Consider the following 15,390-nt stretch of genomic DNA (forward strand, 5'->3'; position numbering starts at 1 on the left):
TTATGTTTGATTTACAAAAGTACTTAAATCATAGTTTTCTAACACAATGTTAAACAATTTTGGAAGGGTGACACAATTGAAGTTGCCTTTATACCGACTACACTACTCAAGCTCCGGAAGTACATCTACGAGGATGAATGGTATGCTATTAGGAATTTCAAAATCATCAATCCAACCCTCAAGGAGAGGAATACCCATCATCCTTATCAAATCAAGTTTACGGATGAAACAACCATGACCCTAAAGAAATCGGTAAATTCCAAAAATTATTTCCGATTCGCAGATTTGGATGATATTTTCCGAGGAAGAATCCACCATCCCATCTCCTTTGGTACGTTTTCCTTAAATTAGTTTTAAATTTATTAAGTTGAACTCCGTTAATTTAGGTTTTTGTTGCCTTTGTGTTGAGAAATCTAGAGTCTTTTTAGGAAATTTGGAACTTTCTGTAAAGGTCCCTTCCATAGAAAGATACAAATTCAACTTTAATACTAAAATAGTTATATATGAGTGTTAAATAGTTTTGGAAACATTCATTTATTTCAATGTAAAGACAAATTCTGACTTTTTCTCAAAATAGATGTTTAAACTTTGTTAATATTGTTATGAAATCTTGTGTTAAGGAATCTATAGACTTTTTAGGATATTTGGAACTTTGTGTATTGGTCCCTACCATAGAAAAGTACAAAAATAACTTTTTACCAAAATAGTTGTATGTATATGATAGATTTTGGAAATGTTCATTCATCTCATTGGGGAAAATTTGACTTTTTGCCACAATAGATGTTTGTGGATGTATAGTAGCTGTGAAGGACAACATAGATCATTATAATGAATTTGTTTTCAAGCTATTAAATGGCAGGTAAAATACATTTATTTCACCTATCATGTTAGTAAAATTTAGAGTTTGACTATTTCATAAAATGTTTCGACTATCTACATTTGAAGGAATGAAACAATCAAGTGCCGTGCAGTAAGCGTCTGTGCTACCCGTTTTATGTCTTTATGGGAGACATCTGGATGCCATCTCACATATCAAACCGAACCGGTGTTTTGTGTTCTGCGTTTCTGGAAGGTTGGAGAGTATGAAGGTATGTACTATTAATAACACTCGCTTGATTGAACAAATGCTAAACACTATGTGGTATAATCATTTACCAAACTTTTATACCACTTAAAACATCGTTAGGTAAACCGTGTATTGTAAACACATTGGCCTCCTCCAAGATATTTATAAAACCGGAGTTTGAAGGACTTGAGCATCACAAGGCCATGTAAGTTTTGAATGTTTATTAATATCAAGTAGTGTATCATGATAGGGTTTAACTTATGAATGTGTTTTCTATATCTTCAGCTTGGAATTTGCTGGACGTTATTACATAAATCATGTAATGGAGCATGTAGGAAAAACTACAGGGACGTAAGCTGAAGGCATGTTAGTTTTCAATTTTTTTGTATATGCAAACTTGATAATATGCTGAATGTTTGTATGACCAAGTACTAGAAACCCTTATATGGGTTGTTTTCTATATTATCCTAATGGTCTAAACCTTGATAATATGTTGAATGTTTGTATGACCAATTACTAGCTTTCTATATTATCTTAATGATCTAAATGAAGGAAGTCAATTAGAACATTAGCTCATATATTTTTAGATCAAAGAATCAACCAAATACCATTAGTTCATATATTTATAGACCAAACAATAAACAAAGTACATTAGTTCGTTGATTTCAAAGATCAGAATGATCTCCTTTCCTATATTATTCTAATTAAAATTAATCATAACGAATGTTTTGGGCTCATTAAATACTTGAAAATATGAAAATGAGCCTTTAAATCTTAATAAAGATAATATATATGTAGAATATTATAGTAAACATCTTATTGAGATCTTTTATTTGTTTCCATTTTTAAAAATGGAATTGAGAAAATTTAAACATTAAAAAGTAAAAAATAAAATTATTTTAGTATTTTAGAAAGAAAAATTGAATTGATTTTCTATTAAATTTCTGCCCGCAGAGGCGTGCGGGTAACTCGGCCTGTGCCGGTAACTCTCCTAGTTACCTGTAATTTGGATGTGTTCATCATGTTTTTGTTTCTTTTCTCAAATTTACAAGTGGGCTTATGATAAGCTACAGACAAGTGTAAAACTGTGTTTGTAAGAACTTAAACTTGTAAAGACTAAATTTAATTTACCAGTCTTTAGAAGATAAGCAACATCTCTAGACTTTCACATTCACATAAAAACCTCAACGTGAAAAACAAAGACTAAAATTTATAAATTTGAGAAGAAACATGGTGTATACATATCTTTAAATTACAAACTGTAATTTATATACATCAAAGATTATCATTCATAAATAAAATAAAACAATCAAGACCTATAATTTTTTTTTCTCTTTTTCTTAAGTCACTCAAAGATTAGATTTTTCACAACAAAGTTAAAGATTACTAATCAGTGATCAATCACTTCAAGAATCTCACTTCTGCTTTTAACCAACCTATGAAACACTTCCCTAACTCGTGTTTGTAACCCTTCAAGGCCATCTTCCATTTTCCGACATATCTCCTCCATCTCCGCCACTTCCGCCGTCACATCCTCCTCCCCATTAAACCTAAACCCTTCACTAAACTCCATCAGCTTCAACCCTATCCTCTCCATCCTCTGCATCTCCTCCATCAATCCACCGCAACGCGTCTCCTTCTTCTTCATCTCTTCACCGATCCTCTCGGAGATGCTCACGGCGGCGCTAGCCCAAACCTGATGCTTCGGCAACGGCAAATGAACTAATAAGCCGTTACTTGTCTGACAAGGAACCGCCGCAACTAACGTCCACATCACCATTACCATCACACTACTCATTATGTATATCGGCGACGCCTCTCCACCACGTGGCGCTACGAGGTTCGCCGTCATTGCTTGAATCTGTTTAGCCGCCGACCAGTTCTTGCTCACACACCCTCCTCCTCCTCCGCTTCCGCCGCTACGCCTACCAAAGGAAGACCACTGTTCCGACGTTGACCTCCTACCACTTCCTCCGCCGCTGTTTTTATCGGCGTTCAAAGCGGCGAGGAGGCTCGCTAGAGCTCGTTTAGCTCTCCTAACGCTTCCGTCACTCAACGGCGTTTGTTTCAACGCCGTAACAGCGATCTCCGCAAGACGCTGGATTTGTCTGACTGAGTCAACGCCGTTAACCACGGCGGTACAGATATCAAGAGCCTTAACGATCCGGTCAAGCATCTCCGGTACAAGCTTATCCAACGGTGGTTTAGAGATCTGAGACGGGTTCGATGTCAAAACAGAGTGGAACTCCGATTCACAAGACATGAAAACATCAAGAAGCTTCTTTAGCCACTGGATCGATAGAACCGGGTGAGATTCCGGCGAATCAGACGGTGGTGGTTGTGGTAGTAACTCGGCGAAACGCTCAGCTACGTGTTTTTGGAAATCTTCGAGTTCTTCGAGCTCTTGCTCGTGGTTAACGTCCATGGACACGACTTGATTGCGACGGCTGAGTCGACTTAGGAAAGAACTCTGATGTTCCGTCACCGGTGCCATTAAAACCGGCGAAATTACAAACAAGATTTGTGGGGGAAGAAGGAGAGAATCTTGATAAAGCAAGAAAAGGGTGTTTCTCTTACGGAGTATTATATTTTGAGATTATTATTGATTGACCAGAGAACAGAGAGTTATTATATGGGAGAAGAGTTTTTGTCTGGTAGCTAGACCAAAGAGCAGAGACTTGTTCTTCTCTCTCTCTCTCTCTCTTTTTTTTGTCAAATAATTGTTTTTTTTTTTTACTTCACTGTTAAGTGTTATTATACCTTTCAATTTAATGTTTCAAGAAAACTTGATTTAAATGCAAAACTGTAACTTGTCTAAATATATACAAAAGTATTTTTCTACTTTTTATATATAAAAAAGTTCTACTATCAATAATTTTTTTAACATATACAAAAGTATTTTTTTTACTTTTTATTCACTAAAACAAAAATTTTAATAATATTTTTTTTTTGCGTAGAAAAATAATCATTATTCAAATCTTGCTACGTATAACATAATTACATAAGTTATTATTAAAAATTCGTAACATATTTTATACAACTACAGATTTCAATAAACTATAATTCACTATTATTAAAATAATTAATCATTTTAAATCATGCTTCAAAATATAGTGTTATTAAATCTTATATTTATAGAATTTAATCCGTTCTTTGTAAAATTAAACCACAATCTGCTTTTCAGTTTTCACCAATATATATATATATATATATATATATACATATAATATGTTATATTTAACCACATATAGTATTTACACTATTATATCTTATAAGTTAGCTAGTCTCCATCAAATATCCAGTCCACTGTTATTAAATCGTAAAAGTATAAACAGTACCGTTAGGGTTGATCATCAACGTACCGCTGGCACTGGGCTAACAGGCTAACACTCCTAATTGAGTGGTCAAGGGAGTTCCATGAAGGCTTGGGACCATCTAACCTAATTTAAGAAGAATCATAAAATCCTTCTTCCATGATAATCTATTATAAAAATATCATCTATCCTAATATTACACACAGTTATTTCTAGCTTACGTAAATGTATGTTTTTTTAGAAAATTATTATTTTCTCTAAGAAATGAATATAGAGCAAAATCCCCTACTTCAAAATTGTTTGAGAAATGGAACCTACACTAATTTTTACTTGGAAAATAGCTTAATTACATTAAAATATGCTAAATACAACCCTTTACATGTAGAAGTCTTCTAATTTTTGTTTTCCAACTATAATTCCTCTCATGACAAAATAGGGATTTAATTTGACCATTGTATTAAATATCAGAAAAGGCCTTATCAATATGTTCAGATACTTTTACGGGAGATAGTTTTTTTTTTTTGGTCAACTGGATTATATTGATGAGATATATATCGAAAGATTACATAGCTGTTACATGGGATCTAAAACTATAAGATCACCCACAGTTAGACTAATGTCTAAGCTATACTTTGCCATTTATGAAAACATGGCTCTATCCAAAAAATGCCTACCTATCGAAACAAAAGGCATACTATCAGCAACTATACAGAGGATATAACTCTCTCATTTTTAAGAACAAAATGCAACCACGCTGGCGGACCTGCTGCTACATATGTTTGAAGTCTACACTCACTTGTTATACTATGAGTGATGAGAAAAGCTCTTCTGTTAGTTCCTGCTAATTTCATTTCCACTCTCCACCTATCCATAAAGACCAAAAGCCTTGACAATTCACCTGATTCATAAGTGAAAGAAGGTCAAGCTTTTGGTCGCAAAACACAACGAACCAAACTCGCATCTTCCATGGCAATAATAACTTTGTCACATCTATGGCTGATTAAACACTCGATAGTCCATTTGGTGACTAAAAAGCTGGCCTCATCTTTCCTTACCACATTGGTAAAGGCTCTTCGACTGTGTAAAAGGATATCACCTTTTTCATTCCGCAGTAACCAAGCACCTCCTGCAAGTTGATTCCTTCTCGACCACGACACCCCAACATTACATTTCAGCCAAGGTAAGGGGGTGGTTCCGAAACTTCATTCCTTTTCGGTTGTCCTGTTATTGTTTGGTTGTGAAGATTCACTATCGTTGTTGTCTCAGGTACAACCTCTCCATTAGTGTCCAAACTCTGAGCAATGAACCATTCTTCCACATCTTCCCTAATTTTTTTAACCGAATCGAGGACAGTAAAGGACTTTGCCTCAAAAAGGAAAGTATTTCGGTTCTTCCATATTCTCCAAATAATCCAAGGGAAGCTTTTTTCTTAGCTGGGAAGGCCAATTCTTATTATCTCTATTTATCAGTAGGTGATGAAGATTCGAGTATACTGAGCCCTTGTCAAAACCAAATTCAGGAGAGGGGTAGTTTGAAAGAGCCCATACATGTCTTGCCCCGGAACACTGAAACAGCACATGGTTAATTGACTCTTCCTGCTGTCCACATAATTGGTATCTATCTTCCACTCTAATACCTCTGCCTTTGAGTTTTGAAATAACCGGTAAAGCTCCACTCAACACCTTCCAGAGAAAAACTTTCAGCTTGGGGTCAGTTTGAAGTTTCCAAACCTGTGCTTTTAACTCGTTTATCGAAGGCTGAATGTTCGCTTCAAGGTGGAGCTCTTGGTTATAAACGTTGTCTGCCAACCAATAAGCAGATTTAACAGTAAATTCACCGCTTTTTTTATGTTTCCACACATAGAAGTCTTCAATGTCTACCACCGGTTTTTTTTTCAGAATCTTCACGATGTCATTAGGAAGGAAGTGAAACTCCAACTTTTGCGAATCCCATTCTCTTCTCTCAAAGTCTATGAGTTCCTTGACATTCAGATTAATGTCAATAATTGAGTTTTTTATCCAAGGGGGTCGCATCTCTCCATCCTCTATCCATGGATCCATACATACTTTTAGAGAAGCTCCATTTCCTACTCTGCGTTTCAGTCCTTTTAATAGGAGCTCTCTACCAAAGAGAATACTTCTCCAACCAAATGAGGGTCTATTACCTAATCGTGCTTCAAGGAACCCCGCATTTGGGAAATATCTCGACTTCATTAGCTTTGAGAAAAGGCAGGTAGGTTCCTGTAGTAGCCTCCATGCTTGTTTGGCTAAAAGAGTCTGATTAAATAATATGAGGTCTCTAAACCCCATCCCTCCCAGGTCTTTTGATAAGAACATTTTCTTCCAACTAACCCAGTGAATCTTGCGTTGATGATCATTGGCACTCCACCAGTAGTTTGCGATCACACTAGATAGATTAGCACATGTTGTCTTTGGCAACTTGAAACAAGTCATTGCAAAAATAGGCATTGCCAGAGCCACTGATTTGATCATGATTTCCTTACCTCCCATTGATAGAGTTTTTGCATGCCAACCAGATACCGTGGAGTTTAACCTGTCCTTAGTGTAGCTCAACATTTCCACCTTTGAACCGCTAAAGCACTCAGGGAGACCCAAGTATTTACCTGCTCCACCTTCACTGTATATCCCCAGAATGTTCTGTATGGTCTGTTTGGTATTTGCAGGAACCTTTGATCCAAATGAGATGGATGACTTGACTTGATTGATTTCCTGACCAGTGACCTTACCGTACTTGGTTAGGATCGACTGCAACTCCAAGGCTTGATCCGTTTTGGCTTTGCACATAAACAGACTGTCGTCTGCAAAGAGCAAATGGTGGAGAAACCGCCCCGCTTCATTCAGACAGATACCAGAAATTTTACCTTCTGATTGCGCTTTGTTGAGCAGATGAGAGAGACCTTCAGCACAAATGACAAAAAGGAAAGGAGACAAAGGATCTCCTTGCCTCAATCCCCTTTGCGGTTTGATGAGTCCATGCGGCTGATCGTTAATGAGAACTGAATAGATAACTGAAGATACACAAAACATTATCCAGTTCACCCACTTTAAATGAAACCCTATGGCCCGTAACAGAGATCTGAGACAGCACCACTCCACTCTGTCAAAAGCCTTTGACATGTCTGACTTTATGGTCATATATTCGGAAGAGACCCTAGGTAAAGTGTGTAAGCTGTGAACTATCTCGTGAGCGACCAGAATGTTGTCTGATATGAGCCTATCAGTGACAAAGGCCGTCTGGTTCTCTGAGACGATTACAGGGAGCATGGGCTGAAGTCTTTTTACCATTATCTTGGAGATGAATTTGTATAGAACTGAGCAGAGGCTAATTGGTCTCAAATCTTTCATCAAGCTTGGGTTGGGAATTTTGGGAAGCAAACATAGATGCGTGTAGTTCTATTCTTCTGGGAAAATCCCTTCTTCAAAGAAAAGCTTTACCTCTTTTATTACTTGCTCACCTACTATGTCCCAGTAATGCTGAAAGAACAATGCCGACATCCCATCTGGACCTGGAGCGCTTGAAGGTTTAATGGAGAACATGGCTTCTTTTATTTCTTCTTTGGTAACATCCTTCAGCAAAACGTCATCCATGGATTGAGAAACTCGCGGGGGTAAATCAGAGAACCAAGTTGTGAAAGGAGTCGGATTCGAAGAAGTGAAAAGAGTCTGGAAATAATCAGTGGCAACTGCACCTTTAGTCGCTTCAGACTTTTGTTCTGCTCCAAACTTGTCCAACAGAAACTCAACTCTCAGTCTAGATCTGTTTCCATTCACAAAAGCATGAAAAAATCTAGAATTCCTATTCCCACTCTTTAGCCATTGGTATCTGCTTCTTTGTCTCCAGAAATTTTCTTCCTCTCGATAAGCTGCTGCTAAATCTCTTTTAATGGTATTGACAATCATAGCTCTAGGGAATGATGAAGAGATTTCCAGCTCAAGGTCAGATTCCAAACGCGTGATGGATTCTTTTGCATTCAGGGTATTAGTTTTTTTCCAGGAACTGAGTGCTTTTCTACATAACCTTAGTCTATGGGAGACACTGGTTGCATCTCTTGCAGATGAATTTCCCCATGCCTGCGCTATTGCTTCTTCAACATTTGGCTTAAAAAGCAAACGCCTGTCAAACCTGAAGTGCCCCCTATACTCTTCTTGCGAGTCCAAGAGCTTTAGAAGGACAGGTCTATGGTCTGAGCCTCTCATATCTAAAAAACGCTGGTTAGAAGCCGGGAAATAGGAGAACCAATCTTTGTTACCAAAAGCTCTATCCAGCCGACTCTGGATCCATAAGTCATAGCGTTTCCCTGCCCATGTAAACTGGTTTCCTTTGCCTGCAAGTGCCACCATATCACAAGTATCAATCATATCTGAGAAAGACTTGAAATTTGAATCACATCTTCTGGGGTCTCCTAATTTCTCTCCATTGTGTAAAATATCATTGAAGTCGCCTATGATACACCATCTATCCTTACGGCCAACTCCAATTCTGTTCATCCTCTCCCAATTTTCTATTCTTTTTTTGAAGACTGGATCACCATATATACACGACACAAAAAACGAAACTGCTCCAAATTGAACTTGGAAATCCATCAAGTTCTTATCTACAAACTTGAAATCCACCTGAACTCCGCTTTTTAAAAAGAGGGCTAAACCACCACTTTTTCCCACTGGTTCCACCGTGATGACCCTCTCATATCCTAACCAAACTTGAAGATCTACTAAAACATTTCTACTGTGCATTGTTTCTGACAAGAACAAAATCTCAGGAAAATAGTTTTTACGCATTTCCTTGAGATGTTGAATTGTCAAGTCTTGAGATCGTCCCAAGCCTTGACAATTCCAGCTTATTATGCTCATTGCGCTTTGGACAATCCCTCCTGTGGGATTGCCTCAATGGGATTTAGCTGGGAAGACTTCGCAGAGCTTGATCCCTCATCAACTGCTTTTCTTTTAACTTGTGAACCTGTTGATAGCCCGAGCTTAAGAGTTTGGAGACTACTAGCTCTCGAAGTCTCCAGAGGTTTGGCTTTTCTAGTGCTTTTTGAAGGCCTATTTCTTATTGTAGGTTTTTTGGGTTTAATCCCGGAAGAACCAGCTCCAGAGGAGCCAGTTCTGAAAACCGTCGGATTAACCTGAAAAGGCTGAGAGAGAGCTAGATAGTTCGCCTGATCTTGCTCAGAAAAAGGAGAGACTGACTCCAAATTCCAATCCTGATTGGCTTCAGAATGTATCATCAACTGATTTGCAATACATATTCCTCCTGGTTTCTCCAGATTAATCTCAGTGTTATCATAACTAAAAACCATACCTTTGTCCTTGTTAACATCCGAGTGAACAATTGGAGTAGGTTCTTATCGGAGTACAGATTTCCGCAGAATAGGATCCTTTTCCACATCACTAACTGATTTCATAACTTTATCTCTGCGAAGCATAAATTCTGATTCGCTACACACCAAGAGGTATTGTCTCATTCCCTCTAGAACGTCCGCTGCTTTTTTTGGTCTTTTGGTAGTAGGATCCACGCCTACTTGATCTTCCCTCAAAACCCCAAAAAGGGGATCAGACTCCTTAATGATGAGAGGCTTAATCTTTTTTTCCACTGGGAGACCCATTCGTCTGGCATCTGCGGTATCTTGTCTTTCCTTAATGAGCAGAGGACAGAGATCTTGATCATGTGTCAGCCTTTGGCAGTTGTAACATCGTTTCTGTATACGTTCGTACTGAAACCTGACTTCTGCTGATCCCCCTTTAGGCAGATTAATGAGCTTGGATCTTCTTAGGGGTCTGGCCACATCAAAGAGAATTTTAACCCGGACAAACTCTTGCAACTGAGGTTTTTCCGGATCAAATGCGACTTCAAGAACTTGACCTAATAATTCTTCGAGTGCTGTGATAGCTTGTTTGGTGTAGTAGTTGATTGGCAGGTTCCAGATCTGAACCAAGATTGGGATGAATTGCAGATAATTGACCGGCGGGAACTCATACCATTTATCAACGACGATAGACCATTCGTTATAGGTGTGGGCTCTTTTGTTCAAAACATCTTGTATATCATATTCCGAATCGAAAATGAATTGGAACTTCTCCTTACTGAGAGCTATACCTCTGACCCGACCTTCTTTTTGCCATTTCATAGGCATGTTGCGAAGAAGCCTGTGCATTGGTTGACTTCCTGGATTCAAAACCCTTCCAACGAGATTGAGTTCGTTCCTCACAGAAGAGGAGAATTCAGGCAAATCGGGCATATCAAAGGGCTTATCTTCTTCTTCTTCCAAGGATATAGCCATTAGCGCTTTATCTATTGCTGACGACATTTTTTGAGATTTAGATCTAAAAAAAACTTATGATCCAAGCACAAACCCTAAATTACTTGAAAGAACTGAGCAAATAAGGTAATTTTACCGACTGAACTGGTAGAATTAAGAGAGGAAAAACGTGTTATAAACCAAATAGCTCTCTTCACAAATTAGTCGAAGACACTAATTGAGAAAGAAGGTATTAAGCCCCAAAAGGGGAATCAGTGTTGATTTGTTACGGGAGATAGTTATTCTTTTGTTATCCACCGAATTGAGGAGTTACGTTGCACAAAAATGTGTAAAGAAAAGAATCAGACCGACCGTTTCTTCTGAAAAACTGAACCTCTTCTGGAAAGTCTCCGTCAGGTTGAAAATATCATCGTTGTCAGAAGCAAAAAGATAAGATATGATTTGAATAACAAAAATATTAAATACATTAAGAGAAAGCAAAAGCCAAAAATAGTGACAAGGAGAAGAGAGAGCGCTTTGACTGAGTCTCACGCACATCTCTTGGCTTCTGTGCGCTTTTGAACTCTTCCATGGTCCCCATAAATTCTGTTTTATATTTTAAACAGTTATGAATTAATATGCATGTAACAAAAAGTGTTAATATGCACACATTACTAGTAGAAATAATTTTCCCGTGAACTATCTAAAACGTAGTAACAAAAATAAGCATGCAATGCAATGTATAATTATTTACAGATTTAAAGAAATTTGAAACAATTATTCATAACTTTGTTTTTTGGTTATTTTATTACAGATTAGAATGGAACGTTTTCTCCATCTACTCTTGCGTGAAATAAGGTAGTTTATTCAAAAATGGTCGGTTAAAGTTTACAGTTGATGACTGTTAGAGAAGAATACCAAAAACGGTTATAACATAATATATATATATATATATCATATGGTCGGTCCATGTCTTTATTTTTTAGTTATTTTCTTTTTTATAAAGTGAGTGTATGTATTATGAGAAAGCCACATAGAATCAATAGCTTCTCTCTTATTATAAATAGAAAGAAAGAAAAAAAACTCATGATTGAGCTTTTAACCGTATTCTTATAATTTCCCAAATTAACGCGTCTGAATTAATATCATATCTTAAACAGCTGAGAAGTACGACAAATAGTTTTCTTTATTTATCATCAGCGAGTATCATTGTCGGAAAAGCAATTTAACTAACAAAAGCGGACGTAAGAATTTAATAACTTTTTAGAAATTCTTTATCTATTTTTCTGATTTGCCATCATTTGACAGCCACAAATATGAATCTGAGACTGAGAGAAAGAGATCTAAACGCGTTTCGTTGGAATTTATTGTTTCAGTATGATTTTTTTTCTAAAATACAATAACGACAAAGCATGGTGATGGATTTACCATTTCTAGTTTTCTACTATTGTTAAAAGGTTGGTAAGTTTTTATATGTTTTTGTAAATCTGAAAGACTTAGATCCATACAATTTTTAGAAATAAAATCTGTTTTTGATATATTATTCTCCATAAGAAATGCTTACGTTTTCGGTGTACATGTAATTCAATCCAATTACCAACCCACCTCTCTGTATAAAATGTAAACTCTTTGAAAGATACTTGTTGATCAAGCATTTTACATTTTCGGATTTTTTTTCAAAAAAGTTGTAAAGTTAACTATTATATTTTATTTAGGTTTTTCTTTTCTTGTTAATATTCTAAACTGAAGAAAGAAATAGTCTTCTCCTCTAAATTACTAGGAACATATTCCCCTATTTTCTGTTGTTTTCCCCTATGTGTAATGAAAAATATAGAGAGAAAATTTTGAAAAAGGGTATTTTTTACTAAATTTTTGATTGGGACCTCAACCACACTCTCTCTCACGCACACTTACGTTGACTGAATAGTGAAATTATGCACCATTGTTAAATACGTTCATATATTTAGAATTTTCCAAGTTAATGGGCTGTTTTTTTAGTAATGGACAATGATGAATACTGTATATATAGATCCATGACTCGATATATACTCGGGTCTTTGTAGCCATCATAAAACGCTTCGCTGTCAGTCTGGCCCATCGTAGAGAAAGAGAGGAGAATAACTACAACAATTTTGATTCCTAAAACTTCTCAAAATACATTTTATGAAAAATGTCAAAAGCATGAGTAACGGAGTGCACTTGACGCATGTAGCCTCTACTTCCTGATCTTGGATCACTTCAATACAACATTTTGTATTGGAAAATGAGGGAGTTTGAGAATCGAAGTATAAAGATTGCTTTTACATGCTCACTGTAATTTCTAAAACTTGTACACTTTTCTTTGCCCAATTAAATTAGTGCAATGAAAAACATTGTTTTTAGTTCATTGATTTCAGGCTTTAATTGACACTAAACGTTGTTGACATAACCGAACTAATTCGTTGTATTAGTGCTGATAGCGTTTTACAATCCGAATTTAAATCCGGTTGTGTGTATATGTTGTTTATAGACCGCCAAAAAAAAATAAACAATTGACGGTTAATTTTATGACTACGTTTAGGGATTATTATTTCAAAATGTGAATTCATATTGGAAAATATATATTTTAGATTTTTTTTTTATATAAAAGTTGTGTCATTCTAGTAATAGGATAAGGGTGTCAAACCGGTGTATTTTCACTTTTTTTTTCATAACAAATTTTAAAAGGAAAATTATAGTTTGTGTCACCATAATAATTTCTTATATAAAAATCCAGAAATCAATTATGTGATTTCGTAAGATCAATTCAAAAATGAGTGTAATATCTTACGGATAATTTTCGTAAATACCATTAAAATGAATGTTTTTCCTTCAAAAATAACATTTTTAGTCTTAAAAGTAAATTTTATACCCTTGAAAATTGATGTTTAAAATTGTTTTTTTTAGGTTTGGATTGATAATTTTTAATTAAGGGTATAGTTTTATATTGGGTAGAATTTAAGGGTGAAGAATTTATTTTTTAAGGGTATATTTTAGATTTATTTTTGTGTTTGTGCTATTTTTGGAAAATAAAATTTTTGTGCTATTTTTAAAAAATAAAACTTAAAATGTAAAATTTTTAAGAAAAAACTTAAAATATGATATTTTGAGGAATTCCTCATACTAGTTTCTTGATTGGTCCCCCACCCCCAAATAAAATGAATACAAATAAGAGTTGGTAATGCAGAGATCTCAAGCTCTCGTGATTGATTTGTACCAACGACCTCAACCAGGGCAGTGGCAAGAAATATTAGAGTAGTGGCCCATACATATACTTTTATCATCTATTTGCCAATCTGTAACACTTCAAAATTTTGATTTAAAAAAAATAAATCTCAAGTGGTCTAAGATTTTTTTGAGAGGTTGATCTCTGCTTTTTTTTTTTTATAGGAATGCGTGGGGTTTGTTTGGGTCGTTTTAATTTTGTCGGGTGGTCGTAATTGATTGAACTTTTCCATGATAATTGTTGCGTGGTTACTCTGTGTGTATTGCTTTGTGGTTGATTCGTGTATATTATGCTCGTTAAGTCGTTGATGGTGATGAGCAAAGTAGAAATTAAATAATGTCTTGTACATGAATAATTGATGTGGTAATTAATAATTATACGTGAAAGTGGTAATGGATATTTATAATATATGTGAAGTGTACATGTAATGGGGAGAGGGAGATGTAAGACAGTAAGAGTGAGAACGAGGTTATATACATTGTTTTCTCCTTATTATTTCATTGAGTTTCGAAAATATCACGTCTATTGTCACGTGTACGTGGTTTTGATAGTGATCCGTCTGAACATTGATTCCATTAGACAGACAAGGTTAAGGATTAGTGGAGTAAGAGTCCAGGCTTGGAATAAGGCTTGGAATAAATTCAAGCTTATCTAAAGTTTTTTTTTTTTGGTTAAAAGTTTATCTAAAGGTTTTAAAACGTTGGTTTTGTTAGTAATTGATTTGCAAATCTTCTTTTGGCTTCTCGTCATTTACTATTTATAGATTTGATCGCGTTCGCGTTGTTTTACTCTCTCTTTTTAGTTATCATATGAAATAAAAATACCAATACTTTAAATAATCTCATAGTAATAATTCATTATGCATATGATATATGATTTCATTCTCATATATATAAAAATTATTAAAGTTTGAGTAGAAGAAAAATTATTAAGAGTTGGTGGTAGAATCACATTTGTTTGATATAATAATTAAAGCCAAATCACACAACAACAAAATCTGAAAAGAAAATAGAATGACGTTACATATCTGACAGGGCCAATTCATAAACATGATGTTATAAGCGTGAAAAACGTTGAAAACCTAAACTCCTCTAATAATTTATCGTACAATGACATCATTACTTATGTAATTGTGAATATATGGAGAGAGAGACAGATGTTAGAAGCATGAAAAACGTTCAAAACCTAAACCTCAGCCAGGTAGTGACGACGACCAACGATTAATTTAGACAGATGTTTTTGGACCACTATTAATTTAGCTTCGAATGAAAAAATGTATCAAACGGATAAGCGTCTTATGTGAATAATATGTAGATCAAATTTATTAATTAAGTGCATCATACTGAAAAATACAGATCAAGTGGTTTAAATATATGTCAGAATGAAAAAAACTTTAAGAAACGCTTTTAAAAGCGAAATAAATACAAAAAAGAATATGTAACATAAATTTTAAGAATATATTTATAAAATAATGTAAATATTATAATAAATTATATTGAATTTTACA

The 15,390-nt window shown here is 35.4% G+C and overlaps 1 protein-coding gene across 1 annotated transcript; it reads right to left on the minus strand.

Annotated features, from left to right (window-relative positions):
- Nucleotides 2,298-3,723, minus strand: LOC104737129. Its single transcript, XM_010457234.2, has one exon. The coding sequence runs from the start codon at nt 3,558-3,560 to the stop codon at nt 2,457-2,459; it is 1,104 nt and encodes a 367-aa protein (XP_010455536.1). The 5' UTR covers nt 3,561-3,723; the 3' UTR covers nt 2,298-2,456.

This window comes from Camelina sativa, chromosome 13 (genome assembly GCF_000633955.1).
Source record: "Camelina sativa cultivar DH55 chromosome 13, Cs, whole genome shotgun sequence".
Taxonomy (NCBI): domain Eukaryota; kingdom Viridiplantae; phylum Streptophyta; class Magnoliopsida; order Brassicales; family Brassicaceae; genus Camelina; species Camelina sativa.

Coding starts and splice junctions, on each gene's coding strand:
- LOC104737129 (XM_010457234.2), bottom strand. CDS start 3,560: ATGGCACCGGTGACGGAACATCAGAGTTCTTTCCTAAGTCGACTCAGC.